Source organism: Triturus cristatus, chromosome 8 (genome assembly GCF_964204655.1).
Source record: "Triturus cristatus chromosome 8, aTriCri1.1, whole genome shotgun sequence".
NCBI classification, from domain to species: Eukaryota; Metazoa; Chordata; class Amphibia; order Caudata; family Salamandridae; genus Triturus; species Triturus cristatus.
In genome coordinates this window covers 743,303,276-743,330,785 of record NC_140591.1, presented here as the reverse complement: position 1 = coordinate 743,330,785, position 27,510 = coordinate 743,303,276, and the positions used below count along the sequence as shown (strand labels likewise).

Sequence of the window (27,510 nt, the reverse complement as noted above, 5' to 3'; positions counted from 1 at the left end):
AATTGCTTTGTTCATTGGGTCGTCATTGCATTGCTTATGCAAAGAAAAGCTGCTAACTGACTTCAATATTTAACCATGCAACAATATGAATCAGTAAAAGAAACACAAGCAACTAATATAAAGATTCTTTGAGAAGAAATACATTTCTGCACTAGTCAGTGACACAATGTAATCCCCATACCTATAAAGTGCTTCAAACATGTCTTTTGATGATGTTCCAAACGCTCTTTCATGTTGACATGTCCCCTCCCTGCAAGAAAAAGATAACCAGTGGGTTTCCTTTCACTGTTATTTCCAGTACTATAAATTAAGTACATCAAAAGATTGGGAGGGAAAGGTTTTGATCTGTAATTAGCAACCAGCACACCACACTATTTCTTGTAGTTTGTCATGTCTGAGTAAATTAGTAAAGCATATATTTCATTTCCCTTGGATAAACCCACCAAACCTTTAACTTGTTTCCAGCTTGTTTTAATGGTAATTATATGAAGCACAGATTATATTCCTATGATGACTAATGACCTCTACGATTGTGCCTTGCCTGGCTGTATATGCTTTTCCAATGTATAGGCTTGCTCAAAGTGTTTTTACAGGGCAGTGAACTTATTGCAATCTGTCAATGTATGGGGGTCTCTGGATCCTAGCTCTGAATTGCCCAAGGGGCACTGGGATAGGCAGACTTAGCAGTAAATGAGGTACTGTTGCGGCTCCCTGGGTCTCGGCTGCTGACCCAGGGAGCCGCAACAGGTTTACAACAGGAATTTTGCCTGACCCAAAGTGGGAACAGAGGCGGTTCCTCTTCCTGGCCCCTCATTCGCTGCCTCGCACTACAATCTAGTGTACCGACAAAACGGCCCACAGTGCCGACCTCCTTCTTCTTTTCCAACACACCTTAGCGAGTGTGTTGTGACTTTGCTATTCACGTGGCGTAATTTTGCCACCCACTTTTCACTCTTTTGCACAAGGTCCTGACGAAAGCCCCACCTATCTTTTCACGTGGGCTGAAACATGTAGACCAATTTTGATAACTATGAGACAAATCACTCCATTAGTTGTCCACTCTGTCATTTTAAACATACCCTGGGCCACAACGAATAAAACTTACATGGTAAGGATCCCCAGAGGTATTTTTAACAAGCACTTCACTTCATCACACTTTCGCACCACACCAGCTCCGCTGTAATCAGGCGTCGTAGCACAACCGGGCGGCACTTGGCCACCCGGTTGGGACCCCAATGATGAAGCATGACACCACCTAGGTTGGTGTGTGAGGGGTCTTTTAAAACAATCTAATGATTCTTTGGCACTACAGACAATCTGCAATGAGTCCAAATTTTTCCCTACTCAGGTTCTGGGTTCGTCCACATTGTTTATCTGATTCTTACCGGGGATAGGGACGCCCCAACCTTTTTTCCTCGCTCTCTCCCCATCGTTGTTTGACATTGAGCATGAGAATACAGCAACCCAGCAGAGACACTGATGCTTCAGCAGGACTTTCGTCGAGTGTTGGCAGCTCTCTGGCAGTGTGGCCAGCTAGCGAGGAGTCGCAGACACTTCCTGTAGTGACACCACAGACTGCAGATAATTTAATGTAGTGGTTCACCACAATCAGTGGTCACGCAACTATACATTTCCACCAGACTATACAGTTGCCTACCCAGGCTATATATGCACATTCCGCATGGTACCCTAATAGTTCATAGCTGTGGCCGGCTATGCTGGACTGGCTCCCTTGTAGGCCCACCAGCCACCAGGCGACCAGTGCACTATACAAATTACGGCACAGCACACGAGTACACATGCGCATCATGGATCCACAACGTCACTACACCTACCACAAACTATACCTCATCCGTTTCTTCCCACTGACATGATCAAATCGGCATACACAGTCATAAGTTGCCACACGGCATTGTTCCTTGTTTGGGCAGATACATATTGTCCCTCTGCTCTACCCCAGTTAAGTTTCACAATAATCCCTTTCTCAGTAACTCCTCGTAATGACATACACACAAGCTTTAAAAAAACATGGTTGCAACTCACACCCATTGGCCGCACATCATATAGACGCCTCACCCCAGGCACGCTAAGTTGCCTGCATGCAGTGCTATCTTACTCCCTTGTTACATGCCAGCCACAAACGTAGTTACCTGGAATGTCAGGGAGCTACACACATCAGCCCACAGATATGAAATCTACACATACCTCAACTGACACAATACTCACGTAGTGCTCTTACAAGTGACACACATAGCCCAACCAGAGAGCTGCCAGCCCCAGCAAAGGTGAAAAGGTCAGATTCTTGCCACAGGCTACTCATCATTTGCCAGGGGGGGCCCTGATTTGGGTCAGGCCGGGGACACTGTTCACACCAGAAGAGACTGAAGTAGGTACATATGGTAGATATGTCCTATCAAAGGGGAGACTCAATGAGAAGCTCATGGTGCTGGGTTCCATAAATGCCCCGAACACAAATCAAAACATGTTCTGGCACGCGCTGACCGACCTGCTCTTGCGCTGGTACAACGTTCCCTGGTTACTGGCAGGGGATCTCAATTCAGTTCTTGACACTGCCCTGAATAGGTACTTCCCTCCACTGTCGCAAACAACTACAGCATCTAACGCTCGGGGGCTGGAGGAGTGGCTGCACCACTGGGATTTGTCAAACGTGTGGGGAGCCCTTAACCCGTAGGTGCCGCTTGTACTCTCATTACTCCCATCTGCATGGCCTACACGTTCGCATCGAACGCTTTGTCCCATGCCAGTCGGTGTTAATGCAGTGTACCAGCATGGATTACCTTGGTAAAACACACTCAGACCACAACCCCCATGTATTGCAGTTGCAAGGGGACAATGTGGGACACACCATCCTCCTCTGGAGGCTACAGCCCCTGGCACTAGAGGATCCCCCATTCAAAAAGGCAGTAGACACAGCGATAGGCACATTCTTTGAAGAAAAAACTGTCTCCATAGCTGATGCAGGAGCGTTGTGGGATGCGGGACAATGCCTAGGCTTGAACTGGTGTATTAGAAAGCAACTCAACAGCGAAGTAAGGCACATTGAGAACACCCTGACTAGATTGGTGGCTGACCTAATACATGGTGGAGCCACACAGCAAGCAATAGACATGCAGAAGCAAAGACATGTGGAGGTGTGGAGAGGCTACACTTTTTAAATGATGCGTCACATGCTGCACGCACCCATGCAACAGCAGATCATGCCGGTAGTCTACTCGCGAAAATGATTAGGCAAGAACACGTGCAGATACCTATATTACTACTATAATCTGCCACCAGGCAGCTGCTCACCAAGCAACACAATATGCACAACGAATTGACAGCACATTACACCAAAGTGTACAGGTCCACACATTGCGCTGAAACAACATAACTAGATTCCTTTCTCTCTCCTCTGACCCTGCCGCAAATCACTGCAGCACAGCGAGGCGAACTGAACAAGCAGATCACATTACCGGAGATACATGAAGCGATACGTTCATTAGCCACAGGCAAAGCATCGGGGCCCCATGTGTTGCCGGCTGAATATTTCAAAATCTACCAACAGGCCCTGGCGCCGCAGCTCCTTTCCATGTACCGAATCGCGCAGGAGACAGGGATACTGTCAGACACACTATGTGAGTCTTAACTGGTGTCGTTGCCGAAACCAAACAGAAATGTGGAGCTGCTGGGCTCATATCACCCGCTGGAACTCCTAAATACAGATTATAAAGTGCTAGCTAAAATACTAGCATGCAGGCAGGCCCCCATTGGTTCCGATACTAATCCACACAGACCAAAATGGATTTGTGCCTGCTCGCAGCACATCAATAAATTTGCGCTGTTTTTTCAGGGTGGCACACTATTCCAGAGGTGATTGGGTGCATTCAGGGTTCCTAGTATTAGAGTTAGAAAAACCATTGGACACCCTGGAATAGGGTTTCTTATTTGCCGCGCTGCGCAAATACGACCTGGCAGACGAGTTCCTGGGCCTCATCTAACTGTTCTATACTCAGCCAGTGGCCAGGTTGAGACTGGTCCATACGTATCAGACCGGATCCCAATTAAGCGAGGCACACAACAGGGCTGCCCACTCTCTCCACTCTTTTTCGCGCTGGCCATGGGACCATTGGGCGAATCATTGCGTAAAGCACAGGACGAGTGGTGAATCCCCCTGGGGGATGGTATACATGGTATCTCATTATATGCAGACGACCTGCTTATATATCTTAGAGACGTTAGGTCACCCTGCGCGACAATAGAAAGAATACTGCTTGAATTTACAAACGTGTCAGGGCTTCGTGTGAACTGGGATAAATCGTGCCTATACCCCTTCTTGGAATCCACTTTAGACCCGCACATGATTATTAATGGCAAGCCAGTGCATTGGCAATTGTTGGCGTTCCGGTACCTCGGGATACTTATATGCAGAGACCCAGTGGACTTGCTTGAGGGCAAGCTGGTGCGAGCTATCACTGCGGTGCAGGCACAGATGGCTTTCTGGGGCACCCTGCCTCCGACAGTCATGGGGCGGATTGCATTGCTGAAGATGGTGGTACTCCCACGTCTCTTGTACCATTACGTCTTAAACCAGCACTGTTTAAAGGCCTAGAACTAGATATGCGGAAATTCATCTGGAGTGGGTCACGCAGCAGAGAGGCCGTGTCCAAGATGTACCCCTCGGCGAATAATGGGGGCCTCTTGCTACACAATATGGAACGATACTATCTTGCAGCGTGGGTGGCGAGATGGCTGAGCGCACGCCACCTGGAAGACTCAGCGACTCAGATATTCCATCCCAACAGAAAGAGCAGACCGCCCGCCCAGTTGCTTATAGAGGTGGCCTATTACTTCTTCCACCGCAGCCTGCGTATGACGTACCGAGTGACCCCATATACGCCGTCTCTCCCTATCCTAGGCATGCCTAGGAGACACCGGGCTATCACTAGTGCAGAGCTATCTCAGTGGGAAGAAGTGGGCATACAGACACTAGGGGACCTGTACATTGACGAGCAGCTTCTGCCATTTGATGTGCTCGCTGAAGATTCGGGCGTACCACAGGGTCAGTTCTTACTACATGCTGCGAGTTGGGTGTGGGCCGCCATCTCGTCAGATGGTTTGCAGACTCTCTGAGGATGCACACGGCACCACAGCTGCGCTCCCTCTGCACCCAGTGTGATGCGGATCTGCAGCGGCCCAGCACTGAGCGTGAATAGGAAGATATCCTGAAGAGCCCTACCCGCGTCCCCCCGAAATGCCAGATTCAGACTCATCCAGTACTATATGGCACACAGAGCTATAGCACAATGTACAGAGCACAAACTAAACTGGTTTTGGGAGGTGTGTATATTGGGATTGTACCAGAGGTCTAGTAAATATAAAGTGACGTCCTGTTACATAGATCTGGGGCTCATAGTAGCCAAGCGTCTGCTCACGCGGCGTTGGAAATCCCCTGAGCCCCCAGCGGCGAAGGCCTGGTTCTAGTCGCTGCTTTGCTGGGCACAGGCAGAGAGTATAGCGCTACGTCGGGAGGATGCGATGGGGATTCGGAATCAGCCACCAGCGCTGGAGTGAGATATGATCTTGACAGAATTTCGCACATCCTGGTAGAGTCATCCTGAGGATTTGGATAGCACACCTGAGCGAGATGCGGGCCAGAATCTACCAGGTTAGGCAAAGGATAATAGACTACTTAGCGCATGCGTCACATGTTCAACAACATGCGTAAGAAGACGGGTGATGCTTATCCAGGCCAAACAACACAGCAAACAACATGTACCATTTAAGGAGTGAGAACCTCGGTGGAGGCATATATTCAGGTTAACACACAACCAAGTGCTGCGTGCAAGAAAATAGATAGGCAGCATGAAAATGTGATATATGATGTCTAATACGATGCACTGTTTTTAATATCTCTAATCTGAGAGTAAGGGTAAATGAGTTATTTTCCTTGTCATATCAATGTTATGTTGTAAATTGTTTAAACATATATTCACTAGGACATCGCAGCTACCAGTACAAAGCTGAAAGAGAATCTGATGCTTTTAATTGCAGCAAACTATATTGTAAATCTGCTCAGGAGCATTATCGAGTAAAAATTGAATTGTGATGTAGATGCATGACCTGCAATGCACTGCAAATATAAAAAATCAATAAAACTAATTTAAGCAAAAAAATAAAGGTTCTAGAGGCTAGATGACTTTCAGAAACATACACTGTTCCACCAACTTGCCCCAGGTTGTCAATAATCATGCAGATTTTGTACGTGTCTATTACAACTTTACCAATAAGGTTTTAAGCCACACGTTGGGTCTTAGATCACAAAGATTTCCTCTGCAACAAATTAGAACATGCATGTAAGCATCTTAGGTTTACACCATCTGCCCTATTTTGTGATCAGAGATTTGCAGTGGAAAATATGATGAGGCACCACTTCTTTATGCTTGGCCAGGAGATAACAAATATCTTAAAGGTTTGTCTACAAAAAGGAGTGGTCATAGGCTCTACAATATATGACATATTTATTCCTAAACTGAACAAACAAATGGCCAACTCTCTAAATCCTGTACACTACAGACCTATCTCCAACCTGGCCTTTATTGGCAGGACTGTTTAAATGTAGGTTACATGACAACTACAAAAATTCATCTCCATTCATTATTAGAGATCTGCTATTACCATTGGATGTGGTTTGATCATTAATCTTGGTCCTTCTTGACCTGTGTGTGGCTAACATTACTGTGAAAGACAAAAATTTAGTGGCTAACCTGGCAAAATCGGCCAGTTCTACTGTCCAGGGTGTCATTCTTTCTTATCAAACCACAATAAATTGAACAAGCTTTAGTATTAAGGAGTCGGGACCACTGTAATCTTGTTTGGACAACAGCTCTAAAGAATGATATTAAAGCTGCAAAACCAGGTAGCCAAAGCAATTTATTTCCAAACCCCTGTGCAATACTTTGCTAGAAATAAAAGAAATTATGACTTTATTCAAGAGAGTCTTTTGCTTGCTATTTGTAGTATCTTGTTAATAAAGAAACACTGGAAATCTTTTGGTTCGCCACCCGAAACCATCACCAGCTGATCCACACCACCAAGAAAACCGCATTCAAGGAACAACTAGACAACAACGCCCACAACAGCAAGGATCTCTTCAACATCGTCAAAGAGCTCTCCAACCCCAGCGCCGGAAACAACGACATCACGCCCTCGCAGGACCTCTGCAACTCGCTTGCCGCGTTCTTCCACAGCAAGATTGCAGACATACACAACAGCTTCAGCACACAGCCGACGCACCCTACGACCGCACCAACGTCCCCCACCACCACCCTTCACGCCTGGACCCCGGTCAGCACCGAAGACACCATCCGCACGATGAACACCATCCACTCCGGATCTCCAACCGACCCCTGCCCCCACCACATCTTCAACAAGGCCGACGCCGTCATCGCGCCCCATCTACGAGACATCATCAACGCCTCCTTCGACACCGCCACCTTTCCAGAGAGCAGGAAGCACGCCGAACTCAGCACCCTACTGAAGAAACCATCAGCGGACCCCACCGACCTCAAAAACTACTGCCCCATCTCGCTCCTTCCTTTTCCGGCCAAAGTCATCGAGAAGACCGTCAACAGACAGCTGGCCGCCTTCCTCGAGACGAATGGATCCCTCGACCACTCGCAGTCCAGCTTCCGGGCCAACCACAGCACCGAGACCGCCCTCATCGCAGACACCGACGACATCCGAGCCCTGCTCGACAACGGGGAAACAGCGGCTCTCATCCTCCTGGACCTCTCCGCGGCGTTCGACACGGTCTGCCACCGAACCCTAGTGCAGCGCCTCAACAACATTGGAATCCAGGAGAAGGCTCTGGAGTGGATCATCTCCTTCCTCGCCGGAAGAACACAGAGAGTCCGCCTCCCCCCGTTCAGATCCGAGGCCACTGAAGTCATCTGCGGCGTACCACAAGGATCATCACTCAGCCCCACGCTGTTCAACATCTACATGAGCCCCCTTGCGGCCATCGCACGCCAACACAATCTCAACATCGTCTCCTACGCTGACGACACCCAGCTGATCCTCTCCCTCACCAACGATCCCGCCACCGCCAGAACCAACCTACACGAAGGGATGAAAGACGTAGCCGAGTGGATGATGAACAGCTGCCTGAAACTGAACTCAGATAAGACGGAAGTCCTCATCCTGGGATCCTCGCCCTCCACCTGGGACGACTCCTGGTGGCCTCCTGCCCTGGGCAGCGCACCCAAACCTACAGACCAAGCACGCAACCTGGGCTTCATCCTGGACTCCTCCCTCTCCATGACCAGACAAGTCAACGCCGTCTCCTCGTCGTGCTTCAACATCCTACGCATGCTACGTAAGATCTTCCGGTGGATCCCCACCGATACCAGGAAGACGGTCACCCAGGCCCTTGTCACCAGCCGACTGGACTACGGCAACTCCCTCTACGCCGGAACCACAGCCAAACTACACAAAAGACTCCAGCGCATCCAGAACGCCTCAGCACGCCTCATCCTGGACATTCCCCGACACAGCCACATCTCCGAACACCTGAGACACCTGCACTGGCTCCCCGTCAGCAAGAGAATCATGTTCCGACTCCTCACCCACGCACACAAAGCTCTCCACAACCAAGGCCCAAGATACCTCAACGACCGCCTGACCTTCTACACTCCCACCCGCCAGCTACGATCAACCAGCCACGCCCTCGCCGCCTTCCCCCGCATCCGAAGAGCCACAACGGGAGGAAGATCCTTCTCCTACCTGGCGGCCAAGACGTGGAACTCCCTCCCCATCCACCTCCGCCTGACCCAAGACCACCTCTCCTTCAGGAAGCAACTCAAGACCTGGCTGTTCGAGCAGTAGCGGACCCCCCTCCCCCAAGCGCCTTGAGACCCTCCGGGTGAGTAGCGCGCTATACAAATGCTCTGATTGATTGATTGATAAGTTGAAGACAGGCTTAGAAAGTTGAGTTCTGACTTACACGCAGCAGAATAAAGACATGTACAACTACTCTCCTCGTGTTGTGTGGTTATTGGCAAGTTCCGCAGCTGACAGGACGCTACAATGGGCGACGAGATAGGGAATATGAAGCCAGTACACTGAAAGCCCTCCTTCAGAGAGTTTGCCGTGGTCCAGTAAAGTGCTTGTGCGTGCCACGTGTGGCACAGTCGAAGTGTAGAAGAGTACACAGTCTTTGTAAAACAATTAGAGAAAGTAAGCAACATTGAAAGCCAACTTGTCAGTGGCCAGGAACTGAGTGAAACGGCCGCAAATAAAAGGTACAGCGCCATTACGTAAATTAATGCCATATGCTAAATGGAGAAAGAATGCTAAATGATGTAGCCAGGTGCTTGTGAAGAAACATTTAAGCTCAAGCTGACAATTATCATAATGTTATCTGCTTTCATGGACTAATGGTATACAAGGTTCATCTACTTACCAAAACCATTAATGAATCATCATTCAATAATGTGCTGCAGAGTATACTGCTGATGCATTCTTAAAACCACCATCTGCATTTGATACTGCCAAGAAATACAATATTGGCAATAGATGGACTGCATGGATGGAGACTTCTAAATATTTCATACATGCAATAGATGTAAAATATCATAAAAAGATCATAAAGTATCTGAAGAATATGGCTGGTGATGGAGTGAAAGAAGCCATGAAATAGATCCCAAAAGAAAGTGAAGTGCTGTATGATCAAAGTAAAGCAGCCTTGAATCCAGTTCTAAATGTGCATTATGACAGATAAATATTTAGTCAAAAACGCCAGATTCGAGGTGAAATAGTAGATTAATGTTTTGAGAGACGGGATGTTCTGGTGAAACACTGTAGGTTCAATGAGTTTAATGATGAGGAAGTTACCCTCCTCAGAGTGATCGATGGATGTCTGTTACATACCTTTCAATTACACATGCAGATGGAAACTCTGAGCTTTAAACGAGTCCACAAGACTGCTCGCGCAGAATAGCGTGCTGATCCTCAAGCAACTGACATGGAGGCCCGAGGCACCCAAAGTGAGTCAGTCATGAGCATGAAGAGTACACTAAGGTATAAGGCGGGGGGACACATGGTGATGTCTCCACAGAAGACGAAAACGTGTTATAGATGTGGACTGTCATTGCCACATGAAGACAAATGTCCCTGAATCAGACAAATATGCATCATCTGTGGTAAAGCAAATCATGTTGGGACGACCTGCAAGATGAAGAGAAAAGTAAGTGCATCACAGCGTGAAGACAAAATGACCAACCGAACGCTACCTCAGCTTTGTTCGACGCACCCACAACGCCAAGCGGTCACAACAACAGAGGCAAATCAACACAAAATGAAGTTGATTGTCATCTAAATCATCGACGAAGAGTTCTTCAGTATCAGTCTCTGGCGAAAGTGACAATGACAATTGCGCAATGCCATTATTTGCTTCATAAAGGGGTGCACTTTTGGGACTAGTCAGAAAAATTCAAAGTAAAGACAAATCAACAAGAAAAAGCACCAGAAACATTCAAATATTGCTTGAAGAACACTCTAATGATAAATGGATATTCGATACCATTCATAATTGATAGCGGTGCATCGATATATATCCTGCCTGAGGAGATGTATCAAGAGTTATCTCTGTTACCTCAACTAACGTATGAAGTATGCACATGGGCTACCTCAACTCCCTTAAAGAGTCAAGGTTTGTATGTAGCTACAATGAAACATAAGTAAACTGTGGTGCAAGCACATATTCATGTACTTCAAGTAAGCCTCAAGTGCTTGCTTGCTGAATTTATTTCAGCACAGCTGCTGATATGGGACTGACATCAGTGAACTACAACATGAATGCCCATCTTGAAATTATAAGTCAATTTCCTTCATTATTTCACAGGTTAGGAAAACTCAAAACAATTAAAACAATGTTAAACATAAAAGAGTATGTTCGTTCTGTTGAACAAAGACACAGAAGAATTACGTTTCACTTGTAAGAGGCTGTTAAAAAGTAACTTAATTAATTGCTTGAAAATGACATCATTGAATGCTCCACTGGTCCAACGCTATGGGTTTCTCCCATTGCAGTAGTCCCTTAAAGAGACAGTGAAAGGGCTGTATGCATATGCGTTGACATGCGTCAGGTCAACAAGGTGACTGAGTGAGAGAGACATCCAGATCCACACATTGCACCTGAATGGTGTGAAGTTCTTCTCTCAATGACTTAAATAAAGGATATCACCAATTAGAGCTTGAAGAAAAATCCAGGTACAGTACAACCTTTTCACAACAAGCGATTGAGTTTCGGTGTATCCTCAGCTGCAAAATCTTTCCAAGACCCCATTCAATGTATCAAACGGCTTGCAGTAAATGCATTTAACTATAGCAATGACATATTAGTTTTTGGAGCCACATACAAAGAGCATGACAAAGCTCTTATACAAATATGTCATTTACTGAAAGATGCAGGTTGTACTCTAAATGCTGACAAATGTGAATTCCACACGAAAAGCTTGAAATTAATTGGTCATGAATTAAACGATGGGGGTATGAACCCTTAACCGGCTAAGGTGCCAGCGTTGTTTACTGCCACTCACCCACACGAAATGTCTATGTTACGATCATTTCTTGGAATGACCAGTTACTGTTCTATATACATACAAGACTTTGCTACAGTCAATGCACCGTTACAAGAACTGACGAAAGAGAAAGTGTCTTTTCATTGGTCACATGCATGTGAGAACAGCTTCCAAAAAATTAAACAAGCTATTGAGAATGTCACTGAAATGGCTTACTTTGATCCCAAACTGCATATGGAGGTTGGAGTTGACACTAACCCTGTCAGGTTAGACACAATCCTGGCACAGCACAGCTTCTGGCCTACAGTTTGGTAGTGCAGGTTCAAAGATAGGAATCTGCCATATTATTTAAAATTTGGCTCATTCCTGCCCTTTCCCTGTCACGTGGTGCAGCAAGGTGACTTACTGAGCTGCGCTGCGTGACTTTCACATAAATATATACCTTTGTACTTGGCCTGCTAGGGTTCCTCAGGGAATTTTCTGTGTTTTGTGGCGACTTGATCCTGTCCCCTGGTTCTGATGGGTCTGTCTTCTTTCTTTTTTTAGTGTTTATTTATATCAGTTCCACTTTTTCAATTTGGATATTTTATAGGACTCATTAGGTGGAATGTCAAAGGGTTGCTTTATCTGTAATGTGGACATCTGGTGATGTGACAGGTTTGTGTGATAAAAGTTCTAGTTAAATGTCTTGAAAAGCTGCATTAGCAGTCCAGGATTGGGCAGTTCTTTGTAAATTAAACTTAAATATGTACTAGATTACATTACAAACCTTGAATATTCTGGAGTTTCGATTTTGAGGTGTAATACATCTTAGTTTCAAAGGTTACTGTAAATGACTCAGGACAGTGGATAATTCTAAAGAAAATGTTATATGTGTTCTATTTAGGACATAATAGACCTCATACTGATAAGGATTTGATGTTAATTACGCTGTTGGTTGAGCTTTCTTCTTTCAATGGGTCTTCTATTCCTGGAGCAGACTTTAGCTTAACGTTAAGTCCTTTGCATGATCGCTTTTGTGTGCTATCTCGGCAAAGTAGTAATGTAAGACCCAAAACTCAAGACATTTGCCTTACTAACGTTTCTCATCCAGCGAATGTATATGATTTATTTTTCCAAGTGATATCCTTAGTCTCTTCTCCATAGTGATCTATCACATTATGATAATGATCATGCAATTTCAATCATGGTTCAGTTTTTTTTTAAGTTTAAGAGATTTTATTTGTAAATAATGAAATACCATATGATGCAAAACAAGATAAAATCATACATATAAGTGAGCAAGAGGAGAAAATACACAACGAAGGAGGGGAGGAAGAGAAGAAATCATGGTTCAGTTTGATCTGGTCAGAAACAGATCATGTAGCAAGGGGCTTTTGACAGAATGTGTTAAAAAGACTCAATGTTTTTGGAATTTACAGAGGGAGATGTACCAATAAAATAATGTTGGGACCAAAAACAAAGACTCGGTATTACACCCAACATTTAAACTACTCTCATGATGTTCTACAGATGCTTCAAATACACATGCAATGACTATATTGTGAAGGTACTGTGGTGTTGATTTTAGCAATGAGAAAATGGAGAGTTATTCAAGCCTGTCTTATATTTGATATGCAGAAATCGTGGCATGAGTTCATTACACATTCAGTCCATATTTTGTCTGTGATGACCAAAGAATATTCGAAACAGAACAAAATTAATAGCAAATATGTCCCATAACGAAAGTTGCAACCTTTCATCGATTTTATTCTAGTGTTTTTTAAGTAAACAGCTACAATTTGCAAAATAAAGTTGCAAATTCAATTGGGGATGTTTACTGCCCGACAGTTAAATATGTAGGACCCGATTCACAGAACTAACTTAAGACAAAATCCTAAACTTACTACCATTTTGGTATTCACAGAAGGCACTTACTCATTTTGGTATTCACAGAAGGCACTTACTCATTTCGGTATTCACAGAAGTTAGGAGTCCTAACTTTAGGACTCCTAAATGCCTTCTGTGAATACCGAAAGTCTTAAAATTAGGATTTTTCTCAGTTTAGTAATAGTATAGTTAGGACTCCTAACTTTAGGACTCCTAAATGCCTTCTGTGAATACCGAAAGTCTTACAACTAGGATTTTTCTAAATTTAGTAGTCCTAAATTTAGGACTCCTAACTTTAGGACTCCTAAATGCCTTCTGTGAATACCGAAAGCCTTAAAATTAGGATTTTTCTCAGTTTAGGAGTCCTAAGGTTAGGACTCCTAACTTTACAACTACTAAACTGAGAAAAATCCTGGGCCCGATTTACAGAACTAACTTAAGACAAAATCCTAAACTTACTACCATTTTGGTATTCACAGATGGCACTTACTCATTTTGGTATTCACAGAAGGCACTTACTCATTTCGGTATTCACAGAAGTTAGGAGTCCTAACTTTAGGACTCCTAAATGCCTTCTGTGAATACCGAAAGTCTTAAAATTAGGATTTTTCTCAGTTTAGTAGTAGTACAGTTAGGACTCCTAACTTTAGGACTCCTAAATGCCTTCTGTGAATACCGAAAGTCTTAAAATTAGGATTTTTCTCTAAATTGAGAAAAATCCTAATTTTAAGACTTTCGGTATTCACAGAAGGCATTTAGGAGTCCTAAAGTTAGGAGTCCTAACTATACTACTACTAAACTGAGAAAAATCGTAATTTTAAGACTTTCGGTATTCACAGAAGGCATTTAGGAGTCCTAAAGTTAGGACTCCTAACTTCTGTGAATACCGGAATGAGTAAGTGCCTTCTGTGAATACCAAAATGAGTAAGTGCCTTCTGTGAATACCAAAATGGTAGTAAGTTTAGGATTTTGTCTTAAGTTAGTTCTGTGAATCGGGCCCCCTAATTTTAAGGCTTTCGGTATTCACAGAAGGCATTTAGGAGTCCTAAATTTAGGACTACTAAATTGAGAAAAATCCTAATTTTAAGACTTTCGGTATTCACAGAAGGCATTTAGGAGTCCTAAAGTTAGGAGTCCTAACTATACTACTACTAAACTGAGAAAAATCCTAATTTTAAGACTTTCGGTATTCACAGAAGGCATTTAGGAGTCCTAAAGTTAGGAGTCCTAAATTTAGGACTACTAAATTGAGAAAAATCCTAATTTTAAGACTTTCGGTATTCACAGAAGGCATTTAGGAGTCCTAAAGTTAGGAGTCCTAATTATACTACTACTAAACTGAGAAAAATCCTAATTTTAAGATTTTCGGTATTCACAGAAGGCATTTAGGAGTCCTAAAGTTAGGAGTCCTAAATTTAGGACTACTAAATTGAGAAAAATCCTAATTTTAAGACTTTTAGTATTCACAGAAGGCATTTAGGAGTCCTAAAGTTAGGAGTCCTAACTATACTACTACTAAACTGAGAAAAATCCTAATTTTAAGACTTTCGGTATTCACAGAAGGCATTTAGGAGTCCTAAAGTTAGGACTCCTAACTTCTGTGAATACCGAAATGAGTAAGTGCCTTCTGTGAATACCAAAATGAGTAAGTGCCTTCTGTGAATACCAAAATGGTAGTAAGTTTAGGATTTTGTCTTAAGTTAGTTCTGTGAATCGGGCCCGTAAATTATAAAAACAACTATTGAAACTGGTAAACTGCCAGGTGCTAATCTCAGATATTGTTCAAATTCTGAATGCTGAATCTGCTCGATACAAAGAAAGAGAATTACACTGAATTCTATAAACCATTTCAACACAGGTATTCCACCAAAGGGGAACTAGGCTAATATGACTACTATTTGGAGAAAAGACTTAAAGCTTTGCACACCCTAATAACCAGTATTATTATTGCATGTCTATAGGAAGGTTCCTGCCAAAATGCTGGTCAATTGTCTAACACCACTGCTTCCTGGATTCATATAAGCAGTGCACGATGGCTTCATCCTTGGTTGAACAATGGTTGAGTATGCCCTAGTTTAGTGATTGCAATTATGAACAATGCACCAAAAATGTCAATCACAGTTGCCTTTCCTTTCATAGAGAAGGCCTTTGATTGGGTCAATCGGCCCATATTATGAATGATGCTACTAAAAAATTAGGGCTTGATTGGAGTTTGGCGGATGGATTCCTCTATCCCAAATGTGACATATTTTGTGTCTGCCTTACTGCAAGTGCATTATGTCCTGTGGCACTTGCGATAAGATGGATGGGATATCCATCAAATTTGTGATGGTGTATCCGTCCGGAACACTTTAAATCAGGGCCTTTGTTCCTAGTACGGTGTGCAGTTGCCTGAATTGGAAGGATGATATCTCAGTCATGGTACAAAGATGCTGTTGATAGCATAGATATGTGAGCATGGTAGTAATGAAAAAATGGTTTGGCCATGACCTTAGATATTATTTATCATGCCTACTATGGGTTAGTAAATTCTTCATGGGAAATACAATGAACACAAAATGGCCAGAAATGTCATCCTTACCTTACTGCATCTGCTAAGTAATCCCAATACTTGTATGCTGTCTGAGAATAGTAAATCATCATGGGAAGCAAGGACTTTGGGCTGGACGCTGTGAGGTAGGTAGTTGATAGGTCTGTGTTCCTGTAAAACGCTGGAGTGATAAAATGGCAACAAGTCAGCAAAGGAAAATGGCACCCCATGTAGTGATGCACAATAGCAAATCTCAATACAAAACAGAATGTCAAACTAGGCTGTTCAGCTGCAGCGGTAAATACAGCACTGAAGATTAAAGTGAGCTACTGATACGAAAAAATGACTCTTGCTATTAGGGCAGAGACAACACTAATTGACCAATGACTGGTCATCTTTAGCATTGGAAATATAAGCTAAAAATAATGGAATACCAGGAAGAATTCCAATTGGTTAAGATTCATTCAAGCTTCCCAGTGAAAGGAGGGGTCCTGTAGATGTGGTTTAAAGAGGCTGAAATGCAACTAGAGCACCAACATTGATTAGTATAAATGTATCGGCATGATGGAAGGGTACCCATAGAAACTGCTAATCAATCAATCAATCAATAAGGGAATTGTAAGCGCACTACTCACCGGTAAGGGTCTCAAGGCGCTAGGGGGAGGGGGGTCTGCAGCTCCGTTAACCGAAAAGCCAGGTCTTGAAGGCCTTCCTGAAGGTGTCCAGGGAGGGGGACATCTGATGTCCTCTGGCAGTTTGTTCCAGGTTTTGGCTGCAATGTGATAGAAGGATCGTCCGCCTGCTCTGTCTCTGTGGATGCGCGGGGTTTCGGCCAGTGCGAGGTTGGAAGATTGGAGGTTTCTTTTGGGTATGTGGAAGTTGATTCTGTTGTTAGGGTATTTGGGTCCATTGTTGTGTAGGTATTTGTAGGCGTGAGTGAGGATTTTGAAGGTGACTCTTTTATCCACGGGGAGCCAATGGAGTCTTCGCAGGTGTTGGCTGATGTGTTCGTGCCGGGGGATGCCGAGGACGAGTCTGGCGACTGTGTTCTCTATTGTCTGGAGTTTGCGGAGTAGGGACTTGTTGATGCCGGTGTAGAGCGCGTTCCCATAGGCCAGTCTGCTAGTGATGAGTGCGTGGGTGACTATCTTCCTTGACTCGGGGGGGGGACCATCTGAAGGTGTTGCGGAGGATGCGGAAGATGTTAAATCAGCTGGATGTGATGGTGTTGACCTGTCGGTTCATGGTGAGTGATGCATTCACACCTTTCTTTTTTGCTGCCATACTAAATATATACGGCACACCACTGATGGAAAAAAACAGCAGGATCATTGCATTGACGCGATGGCAGAAATAGGAACAAAATGAATATGGCTACACAATCTGAACATTACATTTTGTGTATAGTCTGATGAGAGAATATACATTTTCTGGTGCTATTTCAGTGATCTGTCTGTATTTGTCATCTGCCTGCATTCTCTTAGGAAAATGCTAATTTGGCACCACTTTTTCATGGGAAGCATTGTTAATTCCCAAACAGCTTTGCAGGGTATATTTATCTAATGTCTGAAGCACCAGGGACGGATCAGTAGAAAGCATATCTGTGTCATCCCTGTTGGTGTATGTGCAAAGCATAGCCTCTCTTGGGTTAAACGTCTGTTTCTGTTGACCAGTTTCAGCATTTTTAATTTGTTTGATTTATGTGAATTTCTAAAGAGCAGCTATCACCAACAGGTATCTTGGTGCTAAACCTTTAGCCGAAAAATGACTAAAGATGGAAAATGAAACCAGTAGTGGAGAGAATGTATTTAGTTTTATCTGGAAAATAGCCAGACTTTCAGATCTAACCTGAAACGAAGAATTTCAGTAATACTTCTTACCTTTGCTGGTAATCAATTCTAGTGTTTAGTAGAAGTAGTGTGCAAAGCTCTTCCACCAATATTCATATGTTTAAAATAGGTAACCACAACACGGTAAGTATGCATAGACAGTAATATCCATTGTTAAAAGTGACGCACCGCGGCACAAGGGGCTTGTAAATAAGCCCCAAACGTCCCTAAAAATGTGGAGTTCCACCAGGCTCCCTCCCCTTGTTCTTTAAACTCTTCATGGTCTTTTTATCATTTCTGATACAGACGGTTTAGAAGTAACTGGTGATCCACTATATCAGGTCATCCAATACAACTACTGTACTGGAGCCCGCACAAAAGCCCACTTGCAAAGTGTGGAGATAGTTGATTTTCTCTACATAGTTGGACCGCCGATTATAGACAGTGCACTCCAACAGCTTCCACAGGAAGGGGCATTGTGATATTGGTTGGTAGTTGTCCAGTAATAATCTTTGACTCTTTGAGTCTGTACTTTAATACACAGATAAATAGACTCACCGCCTCCTGTTTCTTCATACTTCGTAAGATCAGGATGATTCTTTTGTACATACCTTTTGAATTGCAGAAAACAGTAGTAACAGCACTTGTGTTACCAAGATTGGACTACTGCAATGCCCTATATGTAGGGCTTCATCACCGTTCCTTGAAAAAACTTCAATGCCTTTAGAAAGCAGCAGCAAGACTTTTAAAGAAAATTCCTTCATTTTAGTCAATGTGATGGAAACTAAAGAGTTTCATTGGTTGCCGTTGAAGGATAGAGTCAAGTTCAAGGCTCTTTGTCTTGCTCACAAAAACCTGTATGGAGCTGCCACAGATTACCTAAAGAGAAATCTTACTAGGTATAACCCCAGTAGGCCACTGGGCTCAACTAATTTAAGAACAATCAATGTTCGTAAAATCAGGAGATTTAACTGGGGTGGGGGGGGGGCATGAGTTTTCCACATTACAATTTCAATTTGAGCCAGTGATTTTCGGTGCTCAGTTTCGGCACATTATCATCAACACTGGCGCTTTTCATGAGCACCAGCTAAGGACACATTAATTTATAGTAGGCACAGGAAGATCAAGTGATTTGCCCAGAATCACAGGATGTTAAGCCGATGCCCCGCTCCGAAGTCAGAAGCTCTGGCCATTACACCACATCCTCTCCCTGCTTTCATGGCTGGTAGTTGGTTCTGTTTTAGGCAACGCTAACAGGAGAAATGGGCTGGTGCAAGCTGCCTTCTTTTTACAAATTAACCACTGCAGCCCACTGGTGGAATAATTTACCGGAACACTTGAGAGGCCCATCCAACCTCTCAAGTTTTAGAAAACATCTTAAATCCTGGCTTTTTTCTTGTTCATTTTGAGAGATAAAATAAAAAAAGTATTAAAAACTAGTTTACACTTTTTGATTCATCTTCAGTCAGAATGGTAGACATTAGCGCCAAGACGCCGTTGGCATTCGCACACAATAAAAACGTATCAATATCAATACGGGATTCAGGAAAGTTTCTTCAAAAGAGAACTAATATGTGCTGATTTCCACTCACTGGGCATAATACCAGCCTTTACTGATAAGTTAATAATAGCTTGGGTATACGTCTGATTTACTAGCAAAAGATTCTTGCAGTTTAGTAGTAGTTTTCACTAAGCCTCTGCCTGGTTGAGGCTATCGGTATTGTGCATTCCTTATAGAGGTATTGAAGATTTCTCTCTGTAGTTCCAGTACAGTCCAACTTGCTGTTCATCTTTCTATGCCCTTCCCAGTGGTTGATATATAGACCTTCAAGACGTTTATTCAGCTTGGCCTGCTGATGAACTGGTGAGGTTGTCTGGCAGAATATTGCTGTCAAAAATATCGAGACACCCAAATATCGCACCAAAAATATAATTTACCACAATATCATGGTCCTGTACATATAGTGGGAACAACCAAAAGATTGTTCCAAAAATATTGCATATATCCAAAGAATGAACAGGGGGGGCGTAAAGGCGCTTTATGAAAAGGTCCAGCTGTGTGTGCCCTCAGAATGTACAACAAAATTGACAGAGCTGTTCCTATAAGTGGAAAGGTAAGGGAAGGGAAGAGGGGAGAAATTGTGTTCACGGACAATTGAAATGTTGGATATTGAGGCCCTCACACAACCTAAAGGGTATCGTGATTCACGTACCCCTTCGGATGTATCGCGTCATCATCGGGCTGCTCCTGCGTCGAGTCGGCTGGTGCAATACCCGACGGGCTCTTGTTTAAGGAGCACTTTTGTGGAGATCTTTTTATCCAATGAAGCCGGTAGTTGCATGGGTGTGTGGGGCTCTAGGGTGATGTAGATGAAGTGTGTTGATTATTAAAAATAGGGGTCGAAGTGCTTACTCAACCAATTTATTAGGAAGCCTTCTCCCCTAATTAAAAAACTATGAGGTTGAGTGTTACTAACTTAGGGTTATAGACTAGGTTATGTACACTGCCTCAGTAAGGTCGACATGTTTCTCGCTCCATTAGAGAAATTCTCTGGCGATTCCTCAGGACCAAAAGATATTCTCTATCTACATCTAAAATTCATCATAATATCTTAATAAACAGTGAGCATTCTAAGTCACAGTTGTAGAGTTACCTGCAGCTCGGTCTACCTGTAAGGGGATAAAGGCCAAGGAGGTTAAAGAATGCATGAAACAGTCACGGTGTACTGACATTAATTATCACGTGAACAATTGAGTGCAAATGTAGTGAAAGTGCACTCTAGACGTGAAGGGTGGTAAAAAACGTAGTGAATCTGAACCCTGTGAAGTGACTTCTACTACAAGTGATGAATGGTGAAATTTTAAATTAATAGAGGGACTTACCCTAAGAATTCCTAAGGATAGTCCACTGCAGTTCCTGGTAGATAAACGCAAGGAGTTCCTCGCGTTCTGTAATTATATAGGGAGAAAGCTAGAGGTGGTTAGAAATAACATACTCCAGGGTTGTTAGTAACCCCTTCTCTTATTGCCAAAGTCAGATCATAAAACTGGCAAATGTGGTTAGAAACAGGTTATTCCTGGGTTAAAGTAATCCCTTCTCTGGTTTCGTTAAGGCATAAACGGGTCATGATCTAGAGAGGACTACAGTCGGTGAGGGCTATAACCAACACCCCTATATCTAGAGATGGTTCAGTCCCTAGTCTCTTACTAAAAAAATACATTCAATAGATGTAAATGTGGCCATCTCGAGTGCTCTTGTCAGAGTAGTTTGTGTGCTGTGATTTCGTTTGTTAGATACATAACCAGACACAACATTAAATAGGTTTGCGTTAAATGCTATCTCATTTAGGTCTGGCATTGACAATCAAATCTATACTCATCCGATGTTGAATCTAGAAGTGAAGATCACCCACATGGTAAATCTATGAGCGTTGAAGGAGCCACGGTAAATAAGCGAGTAGCACCTCAATAAGAATCTAACCATAACATGGGTTCAACAAAGTGAGGTTTCTGTCTATTTAATGACACGCCGGATCCCTGTTTCAAAAATATTATTCACCAAATGCACAACTCAATTTACAAAAGTAAAGGGTCAACAAGTAAGATTTTGTCTACTTACTGACACGCCGAGTCCGTGTCTCGTATACACCTACCCCGTTCTACCAGGACTGGGTGGCGATACTCCGAGTCTCGTGTCGGTATATGAAGGCAGCGTCTGTTAGATTCAGACCCGGAAGTGAAAGAGACACTAGAGATTGCATTACCCCATCCCGACCGGCGGTGAATCCGGTCGCCATCTTGAGTGAGGGATCTAGTCCCATAGCAATATGTGTCAGGGGTGTATTTCACTATTCAGTTTACCGATGTGCATTACTGAATCATCTTAGTGATTGAGCCGCTGTCAGTGCATTCTACTTATAGGTACGAAATGTATGGTCGTTGTACTCAACCTGAATAGGGTTGGCCCCAGGATACATGTACACAAAAAAGACTCGTTGTTATACTGATCTAGGTACTTTATCTGAGTCAAGTGGTGGCCTCTGACTCCGTGTTGTCAGAGTAGGCTCGTTGTTGTATTAATATATCTTTATGGTAGAGTCTTAAACCTTCGGGATGACGTGAGGTGTAGATACCACCAGTAAGTAGCAGTGGTAGGGAAGGGGGGGGGTGGTTTTATTTGGTGTCGTCATGGCGCTCGTGAAGTGCAACGGTTCTTGTTCTAAGTCAATAGTTGTTGCATGTACACATAGAGGCAATCACTCAAAAGAAAGAGTCTATTCCGCGAGTCTGCGTGATTCACTCTATTTATTTCTTTCAGGGTCTCTGATTTAAACACACTCTCTTGTCCACTCAGGCATATACGTAAGGCATATACGTAAGTATCCGAGAGTGCAGTTTGTCAAGAATTAGTGTTAGCACAAAGGTGGTCTTGTTCAAGGAGGTTTGATGGAGGCCCAAGGAATGGCGTCATTTAATCCTGTCACATGGGTGCCCAATCTAAACACCCACCTCTGTTCTTTAGCAAGCAAAGCTTCTTTAGTGATATTGGAAAATGATTCCAATATGAGCCAGGTGAATGACTCTGGTGGATGTCCCTTTTCTAGAAAGTGTGTACACATTCTAGTGTTGATTTTTCTGCAGCGAAAATTGCTGCGATGTTCAGTCATGCGTGTTTTAATTGGGCGGGTGGTCATGCCAACGTATTGTAATCTACACGGGCATGTAATCAGATATATGCAATTGGCTGTGTTGCAATTAGTGTGGCGGCGTAACTCCCATTTAAAATTATTGTCAAAAAGGACAGACTTGTGTGTTGTAGTCATGGGGCATACCGAACATGAGCCACAGGGGTAATGTCCAGTTACAGGTGGCAAATCCCATAATTGTCTTTGGATTGGCTGCCCCTGTAGGCGTGGACGAGTGTGAATCAAGGTGTCCTTCAAGTTTTTTGTACGTTTGAATGAAAATCTAGGGGTTTCAAGTTGCATAGTGCCTGTGTTTAAAATGTTCCAATGTTTCTTGATTATCTTGGTGATCTGATTTGACAATGGGGTAAATGATGTGACACACGTCAGGACCTCAGTAGGAGCTGTTATTTTGGGTTCCAACAGGGCTTCTCGATGGTTATTTCGGGCTCTCTTATTGGCTAGGGCTATCTGTTTGGCAGGATAGTTCCGTGCCCGTAGGTTGTTAGCCAATTTCTTCGCTTCTACTCTGTAGTCTGACAAGTTACTTCAATTTCGTCTTACCCTAAGGAACTGTCCAATAGGTAAATTATCCCTCAGGCTTCGGGGGTGATGACTTGTGTATAGTAACAGACTATTGCGGTCTGTTGGTTTTTTATACAAGGAGGTTGATAATGTGCCCCTGTGCAAACTGATGTTAAGATCTAGAAAAGGGATGGTGTTGTCAGACACTGTTTGCGAAAACTTGAGGTGTGGGTCAAGGGTATTGATCCAAAAATATTGCGCCAGAGAATATCGAAAAGTAACAGTTAAGAATAGCTTTTTTTATACATATTGACTTTAAACTAATTTCATTTTAATAGATTATTAGTTTAAAATAATATAATGTTAAATACATTTTTTCATCATTTATTTAATGTATATATATTTAGATAAAATATATACATAAATATTTTTAAATTATGTAGAAATATATATACATGAAGAATGTAACATCAATAAATAAACAATTTTTAAATGCATTTCATTTTAAATAATGACAGTAAAATAAACTGAAAATTTCCAAACATATATAATAAATAGAAATATGTAACCTAATTAAAATAGCAAAATAAACATAGAAAATAGTTTTAATACTGTGCACTAAATATAGAAAGATTAAACATACATATTTTAAACACATAATAACAATATTTAGCAATTTACAAATCTACAAAAATAATAGTAGCAGAAGCAAAAATATATATTCAAATATATATACATAATTAGTAAGTAAAGTAATATAATAAATGTAAAACATATATAAAAATAATATTTTTCTAAAAATTATATAAACTGTGGAAAAACTAAATATTAAAATGCAAAAAAAATTAAACAACTGTAAGAAAAATAATATAAATCCACTCTAACCAACATTAGGAAAAGTGTTTTGTTTTTCTGGGTGCACGAGGATATCCATGGGACAGAGACATTCGGAGATTGGGCTGTGCTTAATTATAGAATTTGAGAATTGTAACAAGTGGACCCAGCACTGGCTACTGTAGAATTTTCCAGCAGTTTTCAGGCCCTCATTTCAGCAGCATGAGTAAGGCCTGTGGGTGGGGATGGACTACGTCCCCTAGCCTTCCCAATGGCAAGCAGCTCTTCTCATTGCACTCCTGAGTGCAGGACTCCTCTGGCAGCGCAGGATGCATTTGCTAGTGGCTTTCCGGCCTGCATTGCAGCAGCTTGAGTACGCACGTGTGCTGGGGTGGGACCATGTCCCCCACCCTTCTCAGATGCAAACAGCTCTTCTCATCACGCTCTTAAGTGCAGGACTTCTCCCGCACTGCAGGACATACCTGTGCATGCGACTGGCCAAGACTGGGCCAAGACGGGCCTGTCTTCATCCATCATCGTCAAGAAGAGGCCAAGCCAGGCCCACACTCTTCCCCCGTGCCCTGCTCTGCTGGACATTATCTGCTTGGACTGTGTACGTTCATTTGCTTTAAAAACTTTTTGTTGCCCGGGTATATTTTCATTTTGCCCCTGGCAGTTTTGACGAGTGTCTGGTGCTGGTGCACAAGATTTTAACAATGGCACCAAAAACACCCAAAACGTTAGTAAATGCTAAAAAATCAAGAAAAGCTGCAGGGGGGAGGGGTTCTGACCCCCCTATTGACGCTGACAGAGACAGTACTTTGGACGATATGGACCATCTAAATGAGGAGGTCTACACAGTCTAGAAACCAAAGCAAAACAACTAACATCAGAGATAAACCAAAAGTGCCGGACATGTTCAGGAAAATGTAGAGCACTGGTGTTTGCAGAAGCAAAGGTAGTTTGCATAAAACTAGCCTGGATGCCTTTAGCGCTCCTGAAACCCTTATGTGGAATAGGCAAGCAGAAAAACCTGAGAGACTTCCACCTGCAACTTTTTGCAAATGTCAACCCGACTGAAACTGTCAACCAAAATTCACATTGTTCCTGGCATTCCCTGTTCCAACAGGTTCTCTCCTTTAAACACCATGGAGACAATTTGTCCACCACTGTACCCATGACAAAGCCCAAAGGCTTACCTGTAGCCACAGTAAATAGTGCCTCTAGAGACATAACTGCTAATATTCCCTTGGCACCAGCAGACACTGATTATTATTCTTCATTGCATCATAAGCTGAACAACTTAAAGTGTTTCACATGCAAAGCAGTCCCTCCAGCAACTGTTGCTGCAAATGTTCTTGCGGGTCTGGATTGTGGGACCACAAAAGGGGACCCAGCCTGGCAATAATCTTATTGGAAGTAAGTCTCTAGGCCCCTAGGTTCCTACGCAGCCACACCCTTGCACCCAGGACTTGAATCATGCCACTACTAATCAATTGTTCACTTCGGGCACCAAGCTTGCCCAAAGTCTGGATCAAGAGAAGAGAGTCCTGTGTTCCCGGCAGAATCTGGCAGACTACAAATCCCCTATGCTTATTACTAGGCCATCTGACCATCTGCACGGTCCAAAGACTCACCTCTGTTTATTGCACTGACCGGCCTATTGCTCAGCCTACCTTTAGGGCAAGTGAGACTATTGCTACTAGGCACCCAGACTGGTATACTCAAATTACTCTGGGAAATCACCCTACATTGACCATGGCGATAAATCCAGGAGTGTAATCTATTTGACCCCGGTTCTCAAACTGGCTTCTGGCTCATTTGAGGACACTGAGTCTCTGATCAACAAGGTCACGCATTGTATTAGGGCAAAGCATAACTAACAGCGTACGCTCATGAACCTCTAACTACATTCTTGTGTCGTTAAAATATAAAATGCTGGTTAAAGCCCTTATAAATCTTTAACTATGAACTTGGCACCTTGTGGGCCTTCCAAGTGCGAAATTAGGCTAAACCTATCACCCCCGGCCACTCAGTCCATCTCAGACAACCTGTGGTACCTAACTAACCTGAGCCCCAGTATGCTTGAATCTGTTATGGGACCAGAGGCATCTAGTTTGAACTCAATAGATTGACTGAGGCAACAAGCCGAGCCTGCTCTATTGGCTGACTACATTGTGTCAAAAATTGTAGACCCAGATGGCAATGCTGATACACTAGGGTGCTCTGGGCTGGTATTGAAAGAGCAAATGGCTGAAGACCAGTATCCAATAGCTGAGTGTGATCCACAAGTTAGTTTCTCTATGAATTTGGCAGAGATTAAACAGAAAGAATTGACACTGAACGGATTTCTTACATAGGCGACCATGATGTATGTATATTCCAAGAAACCTGGGCAGTGAAAAAGGTGTTTATTAATGGTTTCTTGCTATGTAGTGTGGAAGGTAAGAGTAGGCCTGGGCAGTGAACTCCGCTCCGTTCGCGGAGTTTGCGGAGTTTTCTGCACTCCGATCTCCGCAGAGCTTCTGAAGTGCAAAAAACTCCGCTTTGCGTAGTGCCATGAAGTTTTTTCCCCACTCATGCTCGCGAGCGGTAAGTTTCCGAGTGCGAGCTGCCGCTTGGGTAGAATTTCTACCCAAATGGCAGGAAGACCAGCGCGAATGGCAGTTCACACTGCACTCTGCACTCAGCCACTTGCGGAACTCAACTGAGTTTTTGGGTCACTTTGCCGAGTTCCGCGTAGCGATACTCCGTGAACTATGCCCAGGCCTGGTTAAGACTCCGGGGAAATTTGGGTGGGTCATTGGTAGGCTGCAAATATTTGTAAAAAATAATATCTAGTGTTTGTATACATTATTGTCGGTTGATTCCCTTGATCTAGTAGGGATCTCCCTTAAATTCCCCTCCAGTGTGAACATGGTATTAATCAATGCTTATGTAAGGTCAGCGCCTGCTAGTAGCGATTCACCTACTTTGGCTTTTTTAAATAAATGTTGTTAAATTACATCAATAACATACAAAAGTAATAGTGGCAGAAGATTTGAATGTGTCTTTTCAGCTCTCACCATACATTAGTGAGCTAATAAGGATGAACAGTGGAATATTTCTCAACTAACAGGCAAATATTAGCATTATTTTTGGAGTGCTGCTCTCCAACTAACCTCTATGACTGTTGGCTGGGTCCTAAGGGATTGTAATGGTTGCCCTCGCTCAGATCCTGATAGGGCACCCACTTTCAAAACAGGCCCTTACTTGAGCTCTATTGATTATGTCTTCCTAAATGTGAGGCTCTGGCCACTGCTTTCTGATCCGAAAGTTGAAACTCGTACAGACAGTGACCACAACTCTCTGGTTACATTTGTTTCTGGGCTTGCCCTTAGATAGGCTTCAACCATCTGCCATACAACGGTTATGGTACCAATATTAGTGAACAATCATAGGAGAGTCCATTGGCCACATGTAATGTCCGATCACAAATTACATTCAGAGATATATGGTCTGTTTGTGGCTTTTCTATCTGATTATCAAGGTTTTCCTTCTGCTGCAGTTCCTATTTTAGATATTCATGAAAAAAATGTCAACAAACTTATTGATATATGTTATAAAAAAGCTGATCATAAGCAAACATCCCCTGTTAATGAGGTAACATGGTTCAATCA

General features: G+C 43.2%; 1 protein-coding gene across 1 annotated transcript in view; it reads right to left on the bottom strand.

Annotated features, from left to right (window-relative positions):
* ASMT (acetylserotonin O-methyltransferase) overlaps positions 1-27,510 on the bottom strand; it is a 255,792-nt gene that overhangs the window by 172,047 nt on the left and 56,235 nt on the right. Inside the window, exons 3-4 of the mRNA XM_085622161.1 lie at positions 16,030-16,159; positions 182-250 (exon numbers count right to left, since the gene is read on the bottom strand). Of these exons, the coding sequence (XP_085478287.1) occupies positions 182-250; positions 16,030-16,159 (199 nt within the window). The remainder of the gene's footprint in view (positions 1-181; positions 251-16,029; positions 16,160-27,510) is intronic.